Source organism: Anoplolepis gracilipes, unplaced genomic scaffold (genome assembly GCF_047496725.1).
Source record: "Anoplolepis gracilipes unplaced genomic scaffold, ASM4749672v1 Contig24, whole genome shotgun sequence".
NCBI lineage: Eukaryota > Metazoa > Arthropoda > Insecta > Hymenoptera > Formicidae > Anoplolepis > Anoplolepis gracilipes.
This window is the reverse complement of record NW_027328672.1, coordinates 161,776-184,162: the sequence shown is the minus strand read 5'-3', so window position 1 is coordinate 184,162 and position 22,387 is coordinate 161,776. Positions and strand designations below refer to the sequence as shown.

The 22,387-nt window shown below is 38.9% G+C and overlaps 1 protein-coding gene across 1 annotated transcript; it reads left to right on the top strand.

The window, feature by feature from the left end:
• Nucleotides 1-19,199: 19,199 nt before the first annotated feature.
• LOC140675879 (uncharacterized) lies at nucleotides 19,200-20,120 on the top strand. The gene has a single exon (XM_072910507.1). The coding sequence runs from the start codon at nucleotides 19,200-19,202 to the stop codon at nucleotides 20,118-20,120; it is 921 nt and encodes a 306-aa protein (XP_072766608.1).
• The last annotated feature ends 2,267 nt before the right edge of the window (nucleotides 20,121-22,387 follow it).

Genomic DNA, 22,387 nt, shown 5'->3' with positions numbered 1-22,387 from the left:
TGCAGATGTTGGAGCATCTGCATACTGCGGCGGTCATCCTGGATGGCTACAGTTCATCGCTGGAAGAAATCTTCCAGGCGATGGCTGTGGAAGGAAGGAAGATCGCCGAAAGGTTTAGACCTTTCTCGACGGCGGTCTTTCTTGAGAAAAGTGAGATGGCGGGTGGGAGAACCGCCATCAGGGAGGTGGAGGTCCAGGCCTCACCTCCAATAAGGGAGGTGGCGACTCAGTTGGGGGGAAGCTCGCGACGCGATGTCGCAGACCTCCTCTGCTGAGTTCGCCAACAACGCCGGAATGGCCGCCTCCGCTTCGAAGGGAGAAATCTTTCTCCCGACGATGGCGGAGGTAGAGATGGTGGAGGCTTTGTCCGACACCACTGATGAAGGGTGTGGAGGAGTCTGCCTCCTCCACACAAATGCCCTCACAGAGGGAGGTCCCCTGTGATATAAGGGCGATGCGGCGGGAGGCGTCAGTCCTTCTCCCAACGGATTGGAAAAGGATCGGCGCCTTGATAAGGAAAGAGGTGCAGCTGGCGATAATACCGCCAACTGTGACCGCTCCCCTTTCACGTCTGCAAGGGGATGCGGATGGAGGGGAGACGGAAGGGGGCTCCTGGTCGTAAAAAACGGAGGGCCAGTTGGCCCTAAAAGGAGGAAAAAGAAGAGGGGAGGGAATGGTGATAAAACCACCCCTTCCCTTTCTGAGGGTGGAGGGGCGAAGCCTTGCGAGGACAGGGCCGTCTTCTCAACTCTCAAGGGTAGGAGCAGGGGTGCCCGGGCCTGGACACGGATGGGTAGCACCTGGATTCCCAGGTGCTACAAATGCCTCGTGTTGGGGCATGTGGGCTCCGGGTGCGCCTCGAATGTGTCCAGGGGACACCTGTGTTACAGGTGTGGATCCCCTGGACACAAAATAGAGGGATGCCGTTTGCATCCCTGCTGTCCCGTCTGTAAGGACGGGGTAGGTGATTGCGGTCACGCCCTGGGAGAGGGAGCTGTGTGCTCCTCTCCCGGCGGGGGCGCGACGGCGGCGATCATCGGGGGCTTGCCCCCAGTACCGACTCTCTCCGGCCCATCGAGACTGAAGAGAGCCAGGAAAGGGGTCGGATGACAGTTCCGGGGGGGGTAAGGGTGAGGGGGATCAGGTTTTGCCTGCCCCTAATATTTCCCTCTCTCCCAAACATCCGACCGGGGCCGTGAATACGGGGGGTTCTTAGCCTCCCTCGCCCAAAAGGGCCGCTAACATCCGCGGCCATAGTGTGAGGGGTGGGAATAACCCGCCCCTCTCCGGGGTCAAGGGAGGAGCAGGTGCGCGAACACCTACTCCCCCATTGCACCTTGACCCCAAGGAAGAGGTGGCGTTGTGTATGGTTCCGCAACGTCGCCAATGGTGGCGCCATTGAGGTTATTCTCAATGGCGCACCATGGGATGGAGTTCCTCCCCGAACATCAGGGGGGAAAATGCGGGGGTGGGTCCTGGTAGAATGCAAAAGCGAACCCAGGGCTCACTCATTTCAACCGCAGCGCAGAGAATCACCGTCTGGTTTTTAGTGGGTATACCCCGTCTATAGGGGGAGTCCCACGTACCCCTGAGGAGTTCCCGCTCCACAGGGGATGCGTAAAGCATTTTTCAGACGTTAAAAAAAAAAAGGGTTAAAGAGGTGAAAAGGCTACGGAGAGACAGAGAGAAAGGCAGGGAAATGGTATTAGTAAGGTTGGAGGATGAGGAGCAGAGAAGGAAGATATGGAGGAAGAAGAATGGAGGAGGAGGAAGGAGAGAATATTAGATGATTGGACATGGAAGGAAAGGAGGATGAGGTGGAAACTGGAGGAGATTGCGAGAAAGGAGGAGAATGCGGGGAAGAAGATAAGATGGGGGTAGGGGAGGATAATGATAGAGGACAAGTGGTGGACATGGGAAGAGGAGGAGGGAAGGTTGGTAGATGAAAAGGGGAAGAGTAGAAGAGAGGATCAAGAGAAAATTAGGGTGCAGGGTAGACAAAGAGGGGAACAGGAGGGAGAAGGAAGGGGAAGAGAAGGGAGAATGGGAAGGATGATAAAGAGAGGAGGGGGGATGGAGAGCGGTGTTTTGGAATGTGGCTGGATTGAGAAAGAAAGACGAGGATTTCTGGAGAGGTTTGAGAATATGGGATGTTAGTAGTGTTATCGGAGACATGGATAGACGAGAAGGGCTGGGAGGGGGTGAAGAGGAAATTATCAAGAGAGTTAAAATGGGAGATACAAGTAGCAAAGAGGGTGGGGAAGACTAAAGGGGGATATGTTGATGGGTATAAATAGAGAGTGACTAGAGAAAGAAAATAAGATAGAGGAGAGAACGAAGGGTATGATGATGGGCAGGTTGAAATAGGGGGAAGAGAAATGGAGGGTGCTAGGAGTGTACGTGGGGGAGGGCGTGGGGAAGATGACGGGAATTGGAAAAGTGGATAAGAAAGGAAGAGGAGGAAGTGAAAACGCTAATAGGGAGGAGTTTCAATGCGAGAACAGCAGAGGAGGAGGAAGAGTGGACGGGGGAGAGGAAGAGGAGAGGGGAAGGCGATCGAAAGATAAGAAGAGGAATAAGGAATGCAGACAGTTGATAGAATTTCTGGAAGAATGGGGAATGGGAATACTTAACGGGAGGGTAAGAGGGGATGAGAGAGGGGAGTTTACATTTACGGGGGGAAGGGAGATACAGTAATTGATTACGTGATAGGGGACGGGGAGGTGGAGGAAAAAGTTAAGAAATTAAAAGTGGGGGATAAGATAGATTCAGATCATCACCCTTTAGAAATATGGATGAGGAGAATCAAGACAAAAGGAAAGGAAAAAAGAAGGAGGGAGGAGCGGGAAGGGGATATGGGATGAAGATGGAAGGAACAGGTTTAGAAAAGTGTTGGAGAGGTCGGGGGAGTTAGAACAGGGAGGAGAAGGGAGAGGATGGGAGACGAAATGGAAGACAGAATAAAAGAGGCGATAAAAGAAACGGAGGAGAGAAGAGGAAGAAGAGAGAGAAAGCAGGAAGGATAGTGGGATGAGGAATGTAAGGAGAAGAAAAAAGAGGTGAAGAAAAAGTTGAGGGAGTGGCGTAGGGAAGGGGGCGAGAGATACAAGAGTAAGAAGAGGGAGTATAATGAGTTGTGTGAGAGGAAAAAGAAGAGAATGAAAGATGGGAGAAGAAGGCAAGAAAGGTTAAGAAAGAAGGCGAGGTGTGGGAGCTAGTGAATATGGGAGAGGAAGAGGGAAAAGAGGAGAGTGAATGAGGAGATCGGGATGGAGGAATGGAGAAAGTATTTTATGCGGTTGCAAGGAGGAGTAGAGAGTAGAGTGATCAAAGGGTACAGGGTTAGGAGGGAGGGGGAATGGGATGAGGAAAAGATTGGGATAGAAGAGATTAGGGGGATAATAGGGAGAATAAAAAATGGAAAAGTGGCAGGGATAGATGGGATACCAGGGGAAGTGTGGAAGTACAGGGGAGGAGAATTAGAGAGATGAGCATGAAGATTCTGTAATAAGGTGTGGGAAGGGGAGGGATGGCCAGAGGAATGGGGAGAGAGGGTGGTGATACCATTATTAAAGAAGGGGGAGGGAGATAGGGTGGGGGACTACAGGGGGTGACGTTGATGCCAACGCTGTATAAAGTCTATGCGACAGTGTTGGCGGAAAGGCTAAGGGAAGAGGTAGAGAAGAAGGAGATAGTGTCTCCAAATCAGACGGGATTTAGGAAGGGGATGGGAACGATGGACAATGCGTATGTGTTGAATTATCTGATAGGAAGGCAACTGGAAGGAAGGAAGGGAAGGATGGTGGCAATATTTGTAGATTTAAAGGCGGCGTTTGATTCAGTGAATAGGGAGGTTTTGTTGGAATCGATGAGAGGACGAGAGGTAAGAGAAAAACTGGTAAGGAGAATAGAGAAGATAATGGGAGAGACAAAGAGCAGAGTGGGACAGGCGATGGGGAAGAGTTTTTGGACTGGGAAGGGAGTAAGACAGGGATGCTCTCTGAGTCCAATGTTGTTTAATATCTTGATTGCGGACTTGGAGGAAGAAATGGGGAAAGTAAAGTGGGGAGGAGTAATGCTAGGGGGAAAGAGGGTGTACACATTAGCATATGCGGACGATTTGGTGTTGATTGCGGAGGAGGAGGAAGGGATGAGAAGTATGATGAACAGGCTGGAAAAAAAAGGCTGGATAGAAAGGGGCTGGACGTAAACATAGGGAAGACGAAAGTTATGAGATTTAGGAGAAGAGGGGAAGAAGAATGACAAAGATAAGTTGGAGGTGGAAGGGGAGGAGGTGAAAGAGTACAAGTATTTAGGGTACACGCTACAGAAAAACAGTAGTCAGGAGGCACAGGTGAGAAATAGAATTAGGAGGGCGGCAGTGTTAATGGGACAGGTATGGGGGATAGGAAAGAGGAGGTTCGGAGGGAACTGGGAAAGGAGGATATGGCTTTTCTATAGGTTGATTTGGGCAGTGTTAGGGTACGGGGTGGAGATATGGGGATAGAAAGAGAGGAAGGGGATGGAGAGGATACAAGAGAGATATCTAAGATGGGTTCTTGGAGTAGATATCAGGACGCCGGGATATATGATGAGAAAAGAATTGCAGAGGGAGAAACTAAGGGTGAGAGCGGAAAGAAGAGCATGGGATTTTGAGAAGAGGTTGAGGGAGGGAAAGGGAGGGGAGCTGGCGAGGAGATGCATGGAGGAGATGAAGGATAGGAGTAAGACAGGGGAAGTGGGCTCAAAGTGGGAAGAGGAAAGAGAGGGTTTTTTTAAGGATAGAGGGATAAGAGTGATGGAGGAGAAGGAGGAGAGGGGGAGGATTAGTATAAAAGAATAGAGGACAGGGATAGAGATGAACAGAGGAAGGAAAGAAGGGGAAAGATGGAGGAGGCAAAATTTAACAGATGGTACAAGGAGGTGAAGGGGGAAGGGATACCGGGGTATCTGAAAAAAGGATGGGAGCAGAGCAGATGGAAAAGGGTGGTGAGGTTTAGATTGGAGAGCAAGATAAAGGAGAGTAAATACTGGGAAGAGGAGGCGAAAAGACGATGCAGAATATGCGGAGGGGAGACTGAGACATGGGAGCATGTGTGGGAGGGATGCAAGGAGTGGAAGGTGGGAGAGGGAAGTTGACAGGATAATGTGAGATGAGTTTTAGGAGAGGAAGGAGAGGGAGAGGGATGAATGAGGGAAATTGAAAAGGAGAGGGGTATAGGGGGGATGGTGGAATGAAAAAGAATGAAAAAAGAGGAAAGAATGAGAATGAATAGTAGAAGAAGGGAGAGAATGGTTCGAGGGGATGAGAATAGTTAAGAAAGAAAGATGAAAGAAATAAGCAAGAGGAAGGAAGCAGAAGTCCGGTGGGGGGAGATGTGTGTGTGTGTGTATAAGGGGAGGTGCGAGCAGGAGGGAGCCAAGAGGGTTGCCCACGGTCGCAGGCCCCCCAGGAGATAGGTTAAGTTAGTGATAAGTTAGGTTAAGCTAGTTTTAAGGTAATTTTGTAAGAGTTGAAAACCCCAAAGGGAATCTCTCTCTCTCAATAAACAAACTTATCTATTTATCTATCTATCTATCTACTTATTATTTTGGACATTCGTCAAAAGGTCTTTTTTTGGTAAAGGAAATTAATCTTTATTATGCGGATAGGATCAAGTGCGATCTTTCAACCGATGCTTTCAACTGATAGAGGGATTAGAAGTCACGGAGAGAATTGAATTTTAATATTACATAAATTTATTCATAGTTTTGAAAGTATATTACATCAAATTATTGCTAAGTTTGGTTATAAATGTGTGTATATAATATGTGTATACATGTGTTTGTAATTGAATTATAATTATTCTCTAATTTGTGTTTGCGTGAGTACGTGTGTGTGTTAATTGCGGGTGTTACATAAGTACGGAGGTCATCACCCAGAATAATGAAAGGGAGAGTGAGAGTCTAAAGTTTTATGTTCTGGGTGGAAAGATTACATATTTTATTTTTGTTGTAATAAGAAAAAAAACTGTGTGCGTGTTTTTCTGATTCTATCTAATTAAGTTCGCCTTACTATTTTGGTGAAGTTTTACGTTCGGTAGTTTCGTGGTGTTCTCTTCGTCTCGGTGTTGTTCTGCAGCTGAGCGTTGAGGGTTGTGCTCGTGGATCATACACTGAATTTGCGAGGAGCGTCTCAATTGACCACGTTGTTATTGACCACAGATACTTTTGACCACGTTGCTTTTGACCACGTTGCATTTGACCACTTTGCTTTTGACCACGTTGCATTTAACCACGTTACGATTGACCACGCGTTGCATTTGACTACGTAGCTGGTCAATATTTATGTGGTCAATCGCGACGTGGTCAATCGCAACGCGTGGTCAATCGCAACATGGTCAATTGCGACGTGTGGTCAATTGCAACGTGGTCAATTGCGACGCGTGATCAATCGCAACGTGGTCAAATGCAACGCGTGGTCAATCATAATGTGGTCAAATGCAACGCGTGGTCAATCGTAACGTGGTCAAATGTAATGTGGTCAAATGACTCCCACTCGAATTTGCGTTAAAAGGAGAGCCCGAACGAAAGTTAAGTTTCCGAGGGAAATTACTGGTACAACACTACTGACTATCGACACCGAATTTCTGAGATGATTGACTTGAAAAGTTCTAAGTGCTTGAAGAGTGTTAAGAATAATGTTTCTAAGCGTTCTCGAATTTCTTTCTTTTTATATAATTTTCCTGAGGCGTGTTGGGCGGGACCACGTATTGAGATTGGTCCGAAGGTATTTTTTCTCCGCCTTGTTTTGGTCGTTGCTGAGCTCGTGAAAATTAGGAAATCTTAGAATTTACTCAGCTGTGTTTATTGTTCGGTTACATAAGAGATTGATAATTTGTCGTTGGTCCCTTCTGTACTCGTTTAGAAATCGTGTCTAAATATTTGAGTTACGGTGTGGCAAGAACGGTCTATTTATCGTGCAACTTTTCCTTATTACTAATTGGGCGGTCATCATTTAATCTACGTAGTGACGAACCGTAATGTGTTTCATCATCGATCCCTTCTGTATTTGTTCGAAAATCGTGTAATGTTTAAAGTGTTATTTGACAAGAACGGTCTGTTTGTCGAGTGACTTCTCTTTATCGCTTATCAATTAATTCTTATGAGAGGAAGAAACGTGGAGCCGACAGGACATAACATTACAAATAACTTTTTCTGGGAGATAGATTTTCTCTTCATTTGCCTCTAATAAATCAACTTCTTCCGCTTCTGGAACCTCATATTTATCGTAAAAATCTAATGTTTCTTCCTCTTTTAAATGAAGTTTTTCACCTTTTATTTCTAACAGCATACGTTCAATTTTTTTTTATTTCTCTTTCTTGCAAAGTTATCGGAGTTTGTTGATAATTCAAAGCAGTAAAAGTTCCAAAAAGTAAAAGCATTACGTTGTATGGATTTAACTGCACCATTCTGAAATATTAAAATTAAATATATATCTCAAACTTTCATTATATATAAAAAATAATACATTTCGTAATTAATAAAATTGTCTTTTTATGATAGTTATGTCATGTCTTACTTTCTCTTGTAAAAATATAATAAGGCAAAATAAATTAAGCTATTAAAACATAATAATAATTTTGTATTTTGTGTGTGTTGTGATGATAGAGAAACCACAAAATATTAAAATAGGTATTCTAAAATTTGAAGTAACCAAAAAATAATTTTATAAACAGAAAATAATGGTAAATGTCTAAAATAGCTACTGGAGCAAAAAATCAATTTTTTTCAATACCAATCAACAAAGCTATTATGGAAATGGAATGTAGAAATGCTTTTAAGGAGGGGCAAGTCTTAAGAAGTTATTGAATAACAAGTTATAAAAATAGGATATAAGGTAAATATTCACATAAGGTCAACCCTTTCAGAAATTAATGACCTTGACATATATTATCAAGATCACTGTCCTGAGTAACGTTTAAAAGGTTTTAGCCATCGCTCGTTCTTTGTTAGAAAGTTATAAATAAAAAATGTTTCATTTCAAAATGCCATATTTATTGCTTTATCTTCATATATATCTTCAATATTTTCATAATACACACACACATACACGGAGGGGGAGCAAGGGGGGCCTTTGGCCCCCCTCCCGCACCTACCCCGTCCACCTCGTTTCGCATGTACGTTGCAAGACAAAGCAAAGTTTACATAAGTTTGTAGCTTTTCACGCAAAGCGAGGTGGACGAGGTGGGTGCGGGAGGGGGGCTAAAGGCCCCTTTGCACCCCCCCCCGTGTGCGTGTGCGTGCGTGCATGCGTGCGTGTGTGTGTGTTATGAAAATATTCCCTGGTCCATATTTATATTATTCCATGCAAAATTTTAAACTACGAACGAATAATTATATTCTATTAGTCAAACTTCTTTTGTTAATAAGGAGGAAAATAATAGTGCAGATTCTGCCAATAGAGATATTATATATGTATAGAGCACGGGAGTGCTATGCTAGCTCATGAGTGGATGCGATAGCGAAATAGAAGGAGAACGCTGCATATGGGCCCCTGCTGTCCTTGTCTATCGCGCATGCGCAAGCTGATACAAGTGCCCCTCTCTTTTGCTCACAGAATAACAAGAGTAACATTTTTATAACGCGTATACGCGATAGACAAGGACAGTAGGAGCCCATGTGCAGCGTTCTCTTTCTATTTCGCTATCGCGTTCTCGGCCCCTTCCCGTGCTCTATATCTAATATCTCTATGATTCTGCCTGAAGATTGAACTGGAAAAAAGCGACTTTATAGTTTTGCATATGAATAGTGAATTAGATAATTTACATATAATGTGATATGAAAAGGATTTCAGAGATCTGTATAAGATTGTTGACAATTTAGTTGTTGTTTCACTTTAACATATTTTACAGATATTAATATTTTGTGGTTTATGGCAAAACAAATTGACATACACAATTTGCATTCATACGCAAAAATATAACGTCGCTTTTTTCCAGTTCAATATTTAGATAGTCTGTACTATTATTTTCCTCCTTGAGTTATAAACAAAATTGTTTGTCTGAAATATGTCACTCTTATAAAATGGATGCAGATTGTGTATGTCAATTTGTCTTGCCTGTTAACTACAAAATATTAATATCAGTGAAATATGTTAAAATAAACCAGCAATAAAACTGTCAACAATTTTATACAAGCCTCCGTAATCTTTTTCGTACCATATATGTAAGTTTTCTAATTTACTATTTATATGCAAAAATATAATTCACTAAACATATACACATACAGGATGTCCCCGAATTGCCAGATCAACACTCGTGGGTAGATAGAACGTGTTAAACTGAAAACAAAAGTCTTATATCATTTTGCTAAATTCGCAATAATTAATGAGATATAACTTAATAAAGATCGGTCAATCCGTGCCAGTATAAGCGCGCGGCGCGAAGAAGCCTCCTACTTGTTACTTGATACTAGATGCGCGACGAGACAGTAAGCGGAGCAATCTACAAAGGGCGTACTAAAAGAGACACGTACAGTGCGCGCTGCGTTTATGTCTTGCCGCGCGCCTAGTATCAAGTAACAACTGGGAGGTTTCTTCGCGCGCTTATACTGGCACGGATTGGCCGATCTTTATTAATTTATATCTCATTAATTATTGCGAATTTAGCAAAATAATATAAGACTTTTATTTTCAGTTTAACACGTTCTATCTACTCACGAGAGTTGATCTGGCAATTCGGGGACACCCTGTATATAATTAATTCAATCGTCAGGCAGAGTCTACGCTATTACTTACTTCCTTGATTCATAAAGGAAATTGTTTGTCATGTCATTCTCATAAAATGGATATTGATTGTGTAAGAATATGAATAGTGAATTAGAATACATATAACGTGGTGCAAAAAGGATTAGAGGTCTGTATAAGATACAGAGGTCTGTATAAGATTTGTTGATGCTTTATTTTAGTATATTTTAACCTGATATGTTTTGTGATTTACAGAACAAATTGGCATACACAATCTGCATCCATTTTGTGAGTGACATATTTAAGACAAACAATTTCGTTTATGAATCAAGGAGGAAAGTAATAGTCAGACTCTGCTTGAAAGTATCAAAGATTAAACTGATAAAAGCGACGTTATATTTTTGCATACATATATTTGTGTTAGAATTATCTAATGTATAACAATATTTTTTTTCATGTATAAAATTTTTATATCGCATAAAATACCTGATATAATAATAATAAAATTTTTTCAAATATCATATGTTGTTAAAAAATTATTGCGATATTCCGTCATTATCATATTCATAACACTAATGGAACATTTACTAATCCTGTTTGATATCCACGTAATAATAAAAATAATGCCCTTTATATTTAAATATTCTATATAATAATTAGTAATAGATATTCAGAATCATATACAATATTAAACTTTAAATTTTATGAAAATAACATAATAAATATATAATTCAAGAGATTCAAGAGATTTTATATCCTGTAATTATTTTACGTCCATAATTTCGTTTCTTTGAAAATTACAAAATTATTATTTATTGACCTATTATATTTTGTTTAACATATATCAACACATGCTTTTTATTGTTCAATGTAGGATATATTTTTTTCTTTCATTTCCATGTCAATAAAATAATAGAAAAACTTGTCAGTTCTATTAATTAATATAAATTTCTTACCTAATTAATATTAATTTCTTGTTTTTTAGTTTGTATCTATTACATCTACATGTATACATATATAAACAGGGTGTCCCAAAAATGCCAGTAAATATTTTAATGGCAGGTTCTTTAGAATATTTTAAGACGCAAAGTTTAATACAAAAATGTCGAGGCTACAATAGTTTTCAAACTGAAAGCAATTATATTTCACAAATGATAGGGCTGAGATTTCGCGCTCTCAGGTGCGGCAAAATAACAAGTGATAAAAAGTGCTCCTATAAATAGCGCTCTTTTCACGATATTATAAATATTATGTTATCACTTATTATTTTTCCATACCTGAGATTGCGAAATCTCAGCCCTATCATTCATGAAATATAATTGCTCTTAGTTTGAAAACTATTGTAGCCTCGACATTTTTGTATTAAACTTTTCGTCTTAAAATGTTCTAAAGAACCTGCCATTAAAATATTTACTGGTATTTTCGGGACACTCTGTATATACATATACAGGGTGTCCCATAATTTGAACCATCCGTCAGGTGGGGAGCGTCCCGTTTGACCACGTCACGATTGACCACAGCCACTTATATCGACCAATGCTTAGAGTCATCAGCAACGATTAATCAATCAGAGAGCTTCATTTTAAACTGGCCAATTGACGACGTGGTCATCAGCAACGATTAATCAATCAGAGAGCTTCATTTTAAACTGGCCAATTGACGACGTGGTCAATAGACTCCCCACCCGTCAGGTGTATGAGTATAGAGTAGGTTAAACTGAGTAAAAAAATTATTTACCATTTTGCAATTTTCGCAATAGTTAATGAGATATTAATTATAAGAGATCAGCCAATCGGCGCCCGGCAGGAGCGCGTGGCACGAAGAAGCCTCCCACTGTTACTTGATACTAGGCGCGCCGACGAAGCGGTGGGAGGAACGTTCTACATTGATAACCTGAAGAGTCACACACAGTCACATAGACACATCGTCGGCGCGCCTAGTATCAAGTAACAGTGGAAGGCTTCTTCGAGCCACGCGCTCCTGTCGGGTGCCGATTGGCTGATCTCTTATAATTAATATCTCATTAACTATTGCGAAAATTGGAAAATGGTACATAATTGTTTTACTTATTGTCAGTAAAGTCGTCAACTCCATTAAATTTTTCATTTACAAAGTTTGTACATCTAAAATGTTATAAAACACATTCCTTATATTTTGTTAACGTTGAAACATTTAAAGTATTTGTAAAATTGGAACAAATGTTTCGTTATTACTCTACTTTTTTTAAAGATTTTCAAAATAAATTAATAAATCTTAATTGGACATTGTATCTAAATGCTCAATTTATAAAAGTTATTAATGATAGTTATATTTTAAATTGTCATAATTTATATTCTAAAATTATAAAAAGATTTATAGTTTAGAGATTAAAAATTTATAATAAAAAAAGAATTGTATGCAGAAAGGGATATGATAGTAAATCTATGACAATGCATGCTGTATTTTAGTGATATATTTGATGATATTTTATTTTTGTGATAATATTAATTTTATTATTATTTATTTATTTTTTATTTTTTTTATAATTTTATTTTATTATTTTTTGATAATATATATATTTTTAAATATATATTATAATATTTGTGATAGTAGTTTATGTTTTCTCATGAGATACACAAATATTATATATTTTAGGTTTTTATAATGCTTGTGATAACAGTTTGTTTTCTCATGAAAATAAAGCAATTTATTATTTCATGCTTTATATGTTCATTTTTTTATTTTTTTATTTTATTTTGTTGCAATTAATAAGGATTAAATTTGGTAAATATTGACAATAACGGACCCAGTTTTAATCACCTTGACCTTGATATATGTTGTCAAGATCACCTTCCTGAGTAATCTTCAGAAGATTTTAGCCGTCGTTCGTTTTTTATTAAAAAGTTATTAACAAAAAAGTTTTAAAAATTATACAAATATAAATAATCAGAAAAGCAAACATATATAATGAAATATATTTATTATAGTACATATGTTATTATATAGAAAAATAACTGAGAAATATATCTCGTGATATCTGCGTGTTTATGTTTTCGTATGAATCGTCTCTGTATTTACATTAGCAAGGATACATTGTGTCCGCATACTATATGATCGACAAGTACACTTAACTCACTTTTTTGCTGTGGCCACACACACACGCACGCATGCACGCACGGGGGGGGGTGCAAGGGGGGCCTCCCGTCCTCTCCTTCCCGCATCCACCTCGTCCACCTCGCTTCGCGTAGAAAATTGCAAACCCAAGTGAACTTTGCTTTATCTTGTAACGTACGTGCAACGTACGTGCAATGTATGTTGCAAGACAAAGCAAAGTTCACTTGGGTTTGCAACCTTATACGAGAAGCGTGGTGGACGGGGTGGGTGCGGGAGGGGGAGGGCCGGAGGCCATCCTTGCACCCCTCCGTGTGTGTGTGTGTGTGTGTGTGTTATGAAACTAATTATATTTAATTCTTTGTGTTTGTATTAAAGTAAAGAAAATTTTGTATTTATAATAAAAAACTTCTATATAGCAACGATTCACTGCTCCAAATTTATTTTTGTTCATATATGTATCAGTTTTATATCAATATTACTTGTTTATCTCTCTTAATATTCAAAATAGTTGCTATATTTTCTATACTTTTTTTATTAATAACTTTTTAATAAATAACGAGCGACGGCTAAAACCTTCTGCGGGTCAGTCAAGAGAGTGTTCTTGACAACATATGTCAAGGTCAAAGTGATCGGGGCTGGGTCCGTTATTGTCAATATTTACCTTCAATTTAATTAAGGATTTTATTTAATTACTAAAAATTAAATATAAACAGTTTTTTATTATATATATTATTTTGATGTTTAACATAAAAAGATTATAAAATTTAGTTCTAAAACATTTATTTTTTATTTATGTTACTGAAATATAATGTTTATGCTAATAGTAAGGTTAATATGATTCAAATATGAGCGGGAATTGCCCAGATATAGAGGACCAATCAAAATTGGATATCATATGCGAGACTCTTATTAGAGGCTCTCTAGGTCGCACCTAAATCGAGGACATGACTACTCTCAGGCTTCTCTCTGCTATTACATTTCTATATAAAAATAACATTTGAGAATGTCAAAAAAACGTTCGAGAATGCGAAGAGGACCTTATAAGCAGTACCTGCGGCACGTTAATATTCCTATTCCATCCAGCACATTTTATTGATAGAAGTGGCAAAAAAAAGAAAATGATCAAAATCAAATAGTAGTTCAAAATGAGTTCATTGACTTATTTGCAAGTTTTATTATATTGATGTAACGTGTAAAATACTCAATGATATTAAATAATATTTAATCATAGAACACCACTTTAAAGTTGTTTGAATTCCGCGCCTCCTCCGGTAAGAGTCAAGCGTGGTAACCATGGTGTTAGCGCTTGTTGAATCGAGGCGCTTTGAGTCGATTTCCTCTTTTTTCAATAAAAGCTCTCTCTCTCTTGCTTCCTCTTCCGCTTGATCCTTTTCTCGGATACGTATATATCTTTTTGACGATATCTTTTGACGAAAAGCTGCGCAGCAAATCTCTGGAATCCTATAGAGGATATTCATTCTTGGCTGGAAAGATCTCGATCGCCTAAAGGACGCTTTAGGCGATTTTTACGAAAAGCCCATTTAAAGACTTTCTTTCATTTGGCAAATTCAGGGTTTGTTCGACCGCAGGTTATATAATAGTCTCTCCCAGGTCAGGCTACGCCTGCTGAATTTTTATCTGACGGACACCCTCTCATACTTTTTTCTTTTATATTTTCTAGACCATACTGATATTTTCAAAGATCATTCGAGATTTCTGTGAGACGTCACTTTGAGATAATATTTGTTCGAGTCTACAGAAAATTCTATGTATCGTGGAGACGTGATATGCGAATAGTTTTATTAAGATAATATTTGTTCGAGTCTACAGAAAATTCGATGTATCGTGGAGATGTGATATGCGAATAGTTTTATTAATATTCTTTTCTTTTCTTATGCTTTCTAAGAGCATTACGATAATAATTTTGTTTTACGTTACTTATTCATTAATTAATTAAGTTAGATTAACATATTTGAATAAATGTAATATCGTTTAAAGTGTATTAATGTTCATTGTTTTAATCACTCTTGATTTTGTATTTGATTATTAAAATATATTCTTTTAACCATTTGTTTATCGTTGATAACTCTACATTATATATTTGGTCCTTCGAGCCGGATATCGGGCGGTAAAAAAACAAAATGAAAGTCAACCACATTGAAAACCGACTCGAGCAACAGCTCACATTGCGAGACTTTATCGTAAACTCAGTGGATAATCTAACGAAAGTCGGATCCTCAACATCAAACATCACGTCTCAACGCGTACATGCTCGATTGTCAGCTCTCAAAGAGAATTGGGAAAAATTCTCCTTAATACATGATGCGATTAATCTCTCAATTACGAAACTCACTTCTAATGACAGTTCAAATAAAAACTCATATTTATTTCTCAGACAATATTTTCTCAGCTACATACGATTCTTACCTCGTGGCAGTCGACAAAATGAATTCCTTGCTCGATCATGACTCTGTAAGTAACAATCACATTCCGTCTACATCTCATACTTCTAGTATCCCTGTATATTTTCATCATGCGCGACTGCCTCGAATCGATATACCAAAGTTTAACGGCACTCCCTCAGATTGGTTATCGTTTAAGGATCTGTTTAGTTCTTTAATTCTCGCTAACCCAACTTTATCAGCCGTAGAAAAACTGCAATATCTTAAAACAAGTCTCATTGGATCCGCTGCCCATCTATTAAAAAATACGACTCTCACTGCGGAGAATTTCCAAAAGGCCTGGGAAGCACTGATTGCCTTTTATGAAAATAAACGACTCCTAGTAAATTCCGCATTACACTCCCTTTTAACATTAAAACGTATGACAAAGGAGTCCGCCAGTGAGATGGAGCAACTCTACACAAACATCATGCAAATCCATTGCACTCTTGAAACACTGAAACGCCCGATACATCAGTGGGACGATTTTTTTGTGTTTATTGCGGTACACCGTTTGAATGCGGAATCCGTAAAATCATGATAGCATCACTTAGGCTCGTCAAAAGAGCCCCCCACGTGGACACAGTTCAGCGATTTCCTAATTACGAGATTATTATCACTTCAAGCTTTTGAAAAATCTCGAACTGGTAAGTCAAACACAGCATCTGGCCAACAATCATTTAAATTTCACTTTCAGGGAAAATCAAAAGATAAACATTCAAAAAAACCTAGCTTGTGTACGTTGTGCTCCTCCAATCACTACATAGCAAGTTGTCCGCAATACAAAGAAAGGAAATCCTCAAAAATTATAATCTTTGCTTTAACTACCTCGGATCTCATCGAGCATCAGCCTACCGCATAACAAAGCGATGCCTGAAATGTGGTCAAAACACCATACCACAATCCATCAAAAGGAAGCCGCTAAACCCTCCCTCTGACTCAACCTCGACAACACCCTCGGCATCAGCTAAAAACTCACGTCCTTCAAGTATCATGTCAAACTCAATCAACTAATTCAGGTGTTCTTCTTGCAACCGCTCAGGTTTTGGCAATATCATCGAATGGAGAATTCATCAAGGCTTGTGACCTTATCGACCAAGAGTCAGAAATATCTCTTGTTACGGAACGGCTGGTTCAAATGCTTCATCTCCCAAGAATATCCTCCAATATTCCTCTCACTGGAATTGGCGCACAACGGTCAAACACTACCAAAGGTCTAACTCACTTCACAGTTAAATCAATCTCATAGCAATAATTTCGAAATTAATGTATCAGCATATATCCTTCCGAAGTTGACTTCCTCTCTTCCATCAATTAACTTTAAACAAATACATTGGCCTCACCTCGACGGAATTACTCTTGCGGATTACAATTATAAATCTCCAGGAGCTTTTATTGACATCATTTTAGGATCCAATGTTTTCCATAAAATTATCGATAACGGATTTATCAAAGAAGACGAAAATTCCCCAATAGCACAATTGATTAAGTTTGAATGGATTATTTCTGGACCTGTAGTCAATCATCCTCCGAATGAATTGCACGGATACCACGTCATGATTGACAAAGAACTTCATGACGTTCTTCAACTATTCTGGCGAGTTAATGAAATCCCAATGGCATCCTCATCATCATTATCTAAGGAGGATCAAGAGTGCGAACAATATTTTAAATCCATGCATTCCCGCGATAATCAAGGACGCTACACGGTTCGCTTACCATTAAAAAAATCGATTAATTCTTTAGGAGAGTCTCGCCTAAAGGCAATGCGGATGCTTCATCGATTATCTAATCAATTATCAACCAATCAAGATTATGCTCAAGCTTACTATGAATTTTTACAAACCTACGAAAATTTTGGGCATATGGTGCAAGTTCCTCCTGCTCAACCAAAACCGAAATCGGCTTATTATCTTCCTCCTCGCGGAGTTTTCAGGGAGAATAGTTCAACAACGAAACTTAGAGTCGTATTTAATGGATCAAGCCGAACCAGTAGCGGAATCTCACTGAATGACTTACTTCATACGGGACCTAAACTACAAACGGATGTCTTTGAGGTACTCATCTGGTTCCGTCAATTTCGATATGTCTTCTCATGCGATATAGAGAAGATGTATCGACAGATCAATGTTCACCAAGAAGATTGGAACTATCAGCGTATTCGTGGAAGAATCAAAATCACGAAATTTCAACATATCAGTTAACAATCGTAACCTACGGTTTAGTTTGTGCTCTCTATTTAGCCCTACGAACGATTGCTCAATTAGTGGAAGATGAGGGGAGACAGTTTCCTCTCGCAATTTCTCCACTTACTCAAGGGAAGTATGTAGACGATATTTTCGGAGGCGCTGATTCTGTCGAGCAAACTAGAGATATCCTCCAGCAAATCATTTCCTTGTGCATGGCGGGCGGATTTCCGCTTCAAAAATGGACGAATAATGACACAAGAATTCTCAAATCCATTTCGCTCAATCACATGGTAATCCTACATCCATAAAGTTTGAGGAAACAACAACTGTATCCATTTTGGGTCTATGCTGGAAATCTGTCACCGATTCTTTTCAGTTACAACAATTCTATTCAACGATCAGGCACAACAAAACGCATTATACTCTCCACAATTGCTAAAATACTTGATCCGCTCGGTTTTCTCGCTCCGGTTATAATTACAGCAAAGATTTTAATCCAAGAACTCTGGGCAATCAAGCTTGGTTAGGATGATCCGCTGCCTTCGCCAGTTGTAAGAAAATGGACTTGTTTTCAAGAACATATCCATGATATAGCTAAACTTTCTTTTCCCAGATGGATCAAGCTCAAACAACATCAGGATGTCGAAATCCATGGATTTTGTGACGCATCGCAACTAGCCATGTGCGCTGCTGTTTATATTAGAACCAAGCAAGCAGATAATTATCATACTCATTTAGTTTGTGCTAAGACGAAGGTCGCACCACTAAAGAAAATGACCATTCTTCGCTTGGAACTCATGGCAGCTACTCTCTTAATCAGGCTAATCTCCAAAGTTTTGAACATTTTAAACATAAAACGAATTCCTGTTGTAATGTGGACAGACTCCGCGATTGTTCACACTTGGATTAATAGTCATCCTTCAAGATGGAAGGAATTCGTACACAATCGGGTTTGTCATATCCACGAAACACTTCCTCAAGCAATCTGGAGATTTATCCCCAAACACCAAAACCCTGCTGACTGTAGAACTCGAGGATTAACGCCCGCATAACTCATTCAGCAAACCTCATGGTGGATAGGACCTCTCTGGCTTTCTGAAAAATCTACAACTTGGCCGAAAGGACCGACATTGTTGAATCAACGAGAAAACCTTGAAGAAAAACCAATTCAAATACTTGTTACTAATTGTCCAAACACCAATCTCTGGAATATTATTTATATAAATATTCAAGTCTTAACCGATTATTAAGAATAACTGTTCTATGTACACGCGCCTTATCTCGTTTCAAAGGAAATCGAACGAATCTATTAAATCAACCGATCACAACTCAAGAACTGGAAAACGCCAAACTCTACTGGGTAAAAGAAATTCAGCAATGTGCTTTTCAACAGGAAATCAAACTTATCTCTAATCAACAACTGCTTCCTCGATTAAATCAACTTCTACGTCTTACTCCATGGATTGATTCTCAAGGACTTATACGAGTAGGCGGTCGACTTCAGTCAGCACCCTTATCCGCCTTTCAAAATCCGCATTTCAAAACATCCATTAATTTTGCCTCGCAATTCTGCACTAACCTCCTTAATCATTTCAGATGCTCACATTAAAACGCTACATGGAGGAACCCAGTTAACTCTTTCTTTGATTAGAAGCGAGTTCTGGATCATTGGAGGACGAGCACCTGTTCGATCTTTTATTTTAAAATGTATAGTGTGCTCAATATCGCCAAAGACGAGTTCATCAAATAATGAGACAACTACCTGCGGAAAGAGTAACCCCATCTCGTCCTTTCCTTCACTCTGGCATTGATTATGCTGGACCGATCATTTTGAAAAACTGGAAAGGAAAAAATTCAAGAACATACAAAGGTTACATCGCCCTATTTGTGTATTTATCAACCTTTGCTATTCACGTAGAATTGGTTACTGATTATTCGACTGAAGCATTCATATCAGCCTATAAACGATTTGTGTCAAGGAGAGGTATTTGTGCTACTCTAACTAGTGACTGCGGCATCAACCTCAAGGGAGCTGACAAGGAGCTCCAGTTTGTTTTTTTCAAGTTCAAAGGAACTCGACCGCCTTTTTCATTATTATCAAAGAATGGCACTCTATGGAAGTTTATCCCTCCAGTCACACCCCATTTCGGAGAAAAATGGGAAGCCGGAGTGAAGTCGGTGAAATACCACCTGAGGAGAGTAATAGGAAATCAAATATTAACTTACGAAAAGATGACCACCTTTCTAACGCAGGTTGAAGCCATACTCAATTCTCGACCACTCTGCGCACTCACTGATGATCCTGACGATTTGAACGTTCTCACTCCGGCTCATTTTCTCATTGGTAGCTCTTTGGCGACAGTCCTCAAACCATCACTCGAAAATGTAAAAATTTCACATTTATCTCGATGGCAACTCTCAAGACAAATGTTTGATAGTTTCTGGAAGTTATGGTCTAAAGGATATCTTCAACGGTATCTCTCAATGTACAAATGGAATCAACCATCCCCGTCTTTACAAGAAGACATCCTGGTTTTAGTCATGGATGAGCGATATTCTCCAGTGACGTTCCTTGTCGATCTTTCCTCGGAGAAGACCAACGAAGGGTGCTCTCTATTTTTATGGGCAACCTGCAATGCACCGGCTATACCCAGGGACGCCGAGAGCTAGGATCTTTTATTTCAGTACAGGTAGAAACGGATTGACACAAGGTGAAATGAAGTATTTATTGATTTATTAATATTATATTTTTATTATGAGTAGTACATAAGCCTGTATATTTGTTGAAAAAAAAGAATAAAGATGGTTATAATAATTCTTGTGTGTATATTCCTTGTGAGTGATATTATAGAGTCTGCGTACTTGACAAGACTTCAGAAATAAAGAATAGTTACAAAATAATTAATGAAGAACTTACTTTGTTGGAAAAATGTTGTTAAGTATAATCGTAATTAAGTAAACGGTTGTCTATTAATAAATTATTGAATTCTTTGAAAATAAGAATAAAATCGGAATAAAGTTGATGGAACAATTCTGAGTTTGAATAATGACGCGTCGCCTTCAGATTACAAGCTGAATAGCGGCGTGTTGCTTTGCAAAATCTATAAATATCTTAACTTTCTTTGTTACAAGATGACTTAAGGTCAGAGGGATTGGCGATAAATCTTTTATTTATTAATTCTCCGATGGTAGCAGGATTTATTATTAAAGGACGGGGACCTATATCGGTATCGATAGGATGTATGGAATTGTTTTTACAATCTATAATATAAGAAGAAGATTCTTGATTGGAAGAGGAAGGTTCGATAAGAGGAATTTGTTCGGAATCGGTTGTGGAATTAGAAAGACAGTCGTTTATAGCTTTAAGAAGACGAGCTTTCAATCGCCTTAGTATAAATTTCCTACCAGCACGTCGGGTTTTTGGCATACTCAATTTCAGTTTATGTTGCTTCCACGAATCCTTCGCATAAGATTCGTATCGGCAGTCAAGCTGAATTTATTACCGGGGATCGTGTGTCATAAGATCGTGCGGCTTGGAGAGTATCCTTATCCAGCATCTGAACTTATTTGCACAAATCCGGTTTAATATTGCTGTATAAATTTGATTTGATAAACTGAGTATACTGGGTAGATTTTAAGACTTGAATACTCTGTTGCAGTTATTTATTCTATTTCGGTTTAGGTTGCTTTCACTAATCTCTATGTACGAGGTTGGCTTCGGCAATCGTAAATCGAACCTATCACCGGGGATTGTGAGTTGTGAGATCGTGCGGCCTGGAGAGTATTCTTATCCAGCATCTGAACTCACCACACAAATCCGGTTTAATATCGATAATTAATAAGACTGAATCTGCCGTGAGATCGTGCGGCCTGGAGAGTATCCTTATCCAGCATCTGAACTCACTGCATAATTCAAGTCGAATGACTTTAATTAATCTTGAAAGAGTTGGATAAACTCGTATAAATATAAATCGAATATTCAATTATTTAACAAATACGTGCTGTAGTAAATTTAAGAAAAAAAAAGAAAAATCACTGTCACTCGGTGTTACAATAAAACTCTGTTTTCCAAATAGGGAAGATGACCCTATGAGGAAAGGCGTAGGCCACTGTTAGTCAGTGAACGGATTCAGAAGCCAGTATCGATGGCACCTGCCACTGTAGGAGCTTACTCTACACGACATCTTTTTATTGTTCAGGTGGAAGCAGGCACGCTGAATCCTGTTATTGTATGTTTGATATAGTCTGGTGGTGAGAATACAATTCACTCGGCACTAACGAGAGGCTGAGGAAGTTCTAGGAACTCCATGACACCATGACAAATATCGCGCAATGAACGTGACGCACAGAGGTGATCTTATGACAGGATATCGTTGGAATAATTTAATAATTTAACAATTGAATTATATCAAACAATAAAATAATTTAAAGTAAACTGTAATGATTTGAAATTAGATTAAATAACGACTGAAAAATAAAAGGGGTAGTATTATGTTATAAGGTAATAGGTAATATAGGATAAGGGTGTGGAATACAAGTATCGATTAAAGATCAGTGAAAGACGAAATATTATCAAGTATGAAATAAGAGATAAAATAATATAAGTGTCGGTATCGAAATAAAATATAAGTATTGATCGTAAAAATGTAACATTGAATCTATAAAATTAAAGTATTATGAAATAATTCTATCTCAGAATTATTCTATCAAAAGAGTCAGTGAAATAATATAAGTATAAGATTCAATGGATTCAGCGGCATAAAATAGTATAAGTATTAACATGTATGAAAATATTCTAAGTACGAAGATCATAAAATATTTCTAAGTGTGAAAATATTCTAAGTTCGAAGAGTGGGAAAATATTTCTAAGTTCGAAGATTGAAAAGTTTATAAGTCTTTATTCAGTATAATCCTTAGTACAATTTTACTTACAAGTA

Coding starts and splice junctions, on each gene's coding strand:
- LOC140675879 (XM_072910507.1), top strand. CDS start 19,200: ATGAGACAACTACCTGCGGAAAGAGTAACCCCATCTCGTCCTTTCCTT.